The sequence below is a fragment of the Silurus meridionalis genome, chromosome 18 (genome assembly GCF_014805685.1).
Source record: "Silurus meridionalis isolate SWU-2019-XX chromosome 18, ASM1480568v1, whole genome shotgun sequence".
NCBI classification, from domain to species: domain Eukaryota; kingdom Metazoa; phylum Chordata; class Actinopteri; order Siluriformes; family Siluridae; genus Silurus; species Silurus meridionalis.
Genome location: NC_060901.1, coordinates 24,454,905 through 24,457,404, shown reverse-complemented (window position 1 = coordinate 24,457,404; position 2,500 = coordinate 24,454,905). Strand labels below are relative to the sequence as shown.

The 2,500-nt window shown below is 36.3% G+C and overlaps 1 protein-coding gene across 1 annotated transcript in view; it reads right to left on the bottom strand.

The window, feature by feature from the left end:
- Positions 1–2,500, bottom strand: part of LOC124401678 (protein eva-1 homolog C) — a 44,150-nt gene that overhangs the window by 22,382 nt on the left and 19,268 nt on the right. The window contains exon 5 of the mRNA XM_046874110.1: positions 768–911. Within this exon, the coding sequence (XP_046730066.1) occupies positions 768–911 (144 nt within the window). The remainder of the gene's footprint in view (positions 1–767; positions 912–2,500) is intronic.

Here is a 2,500-nt window from a genome sequence, read left to right as displayed (position 1 = left end):
AGTTCATCAGCAATGTCAAAAAAAAAAAAAAATCAGAAATTATTTTTCAATGTATTTTTATAAATTCAGTTCAAAAGGTAAAACTAGGTGAATTTTTTTTATATCGTTTGGAAAAACTCCATATTAGTTTCACTTCACACTGATGCCCAGTGAACAGTTCAAAATAGTCGGTGTTTAGCGCCCCCTGGTGCCCAAAACCTCAGCATGTGCATAAAAACGCAACGCAACGCACAAAATAGAAAAAAAATAGAAATTACTGATAATAAAAAAAAAAACAACAACATATGATTAACATCAAAGAGAAAAAACACGTGACTCTTTTCCATATTGCATTGAGCTCACTACTGCAAATTTGAGCTGGGAGGTACGACAGTATAAATCAGTATCCACTAAAGAAATTGTCAACCGTACCCGCAATTTGTTTTATCAATTCAAAATGAATGAATGTGGTGAAAGAGAAAGATAGCATGTTGTACGAGAAACATTCAAAGAGATGGAAAGATGTAACACAGGCCCTTGCAGTGCAGCTCTGCAAAGCCCCAGTTTACACTGTGGAAAACTCTGATTTGAGGTATGTGACACCGAGCCGCAAGAACTTCAGCGAAGTGAAAGAGAAAAAAAATCTGAATGAAACAGTAAAGCATTCCGACAGGTGAGTGAAAACACCTACACCACTAAACCTGTGGTGGGGCCTAATTTCTGTGTGTCTGTGTATATGTGTGTGCGCGCACATTTGTGTGTGTGTGTGTGTGTGTGTGTGTGCTTACCACAGGTGTATATAACACTGAGGTATTTGCGAGTCCCAGTGTAACAGGGGTCTCCAAACTCCTGCACTGAGACTTGAACCACGCACGTGCGTTTCCCCTGACAACGTGATGTCATCACCTGCAGGGCCCCTTCCGCACGGCAGTCTATAAAAAAACAAGAGGACACGTGTAAATGTCTTTCTGTCTGACTATACACACACCGAAGGGGCATTATATATATATATATATATATATATATATAGAGAGAGAGAGAGAGAGAGAGAGAGAGAGAGAGAGAGAGAGAGAGAGAGAGAGACAAATGTGTACACAGAACTGAAATAAATAATTAGCTTATAAATAGTTATTTTTTTTATGTGTTTACTTTAATTACTAGCAGTATCTTTAGAAGCAAGATATTAATTAGCATTAGTTTCACACAGTCTTGTTATAAGTAATTTATCTAATCTCACAAAAGTAAGTACACTCCCACATTTCAGCAACTATTTTAGTATCTTCTCAATTAATAATACTATAGAAATGAAATGTGAATATATTTGAGAGTATCAGTGTGCAGCCTGTATATCAATACAGATTTACTGTCCTCTACAAATACTGAAGTACTCGAAAATTCTCCGCACTCTATCTATATATCTGTCCAGAGATGAACTTATCGAACGTATGCAGAATGACTGATGACTTCTTCACTGGATTCACACCACCACAATTCTTCAACAGGTAGTTCTCGCTAACTCGCTAGTTCAGAATCACATTAACTAACTTCTAGCTAATTGCTACATTTGTGAGCACCTCTAAACAACATTAGCAGATTGTAAAGGACTGAGGTAAAAGGAATGTATATCAAAAAATTAATTGTGTGTGTGTTTTTAAGGCAAGGGGCATTTTTGCATGTGCAGACGTCCCTGACAGACATGAACTTTGTTTCAGAGATGTTTGATCTCCCTCAGGATGGGAACCTCGCCGTGTCATGACTGATGATCTGTTCATCCATCATCACTAAGTGCTTATCATGTTCACAGATGGACCTACACACATCTGAACAAGAGGCAGACACACAAATCCAACCTCCATCTTCACCTCCACATGGTTGAATGGCCAGCAAGTCTGTTCTACTGACCATGTCTGATTTCATATTCCTGCCTGTTACTTTAATCTAACGCAGGAATTCACAATAAAACCAGACAGACAGACAGACAGACAGACAGACAGACAGACAGACAGACAGACAGACAGACAGACAGACAGACAGACAGACAGACAGATAGATAGATAGATAGATAGATAGATAGTCAGATAGATAGATAGACAGACAGACAGTTGGCCAGACAGACAGACAGACAGACAGACATAAGGGAGCTAATATTTCATTATTAAATAATTTTTAATTAAAAACAAAGAAAGAATAAATAAAACCTACAGAATATGCTGAAGTTGACAATTAAATAACAATATTATATTGTATATTCATATAGTCTACAATTGATCGTTTATTTTTTTATTTTTTTATTAATTATTGCACAATAAAATTATTTGATTTCATTTATTAGCTATTTGCACTAATAGTTGGACACTAACTGCATTTTATTTTTCCTAAAGTTCTACTTTGATAGTGGTACAAAGGTTAAACCTAACCTACCCTAACCACATCCTTCTGTACACTGGACTAACATCACTGGACTGATGTTTCTGTTTATTTTATATTTGTAAGCTTGAATTTAAATCTAAAAACAAAATTA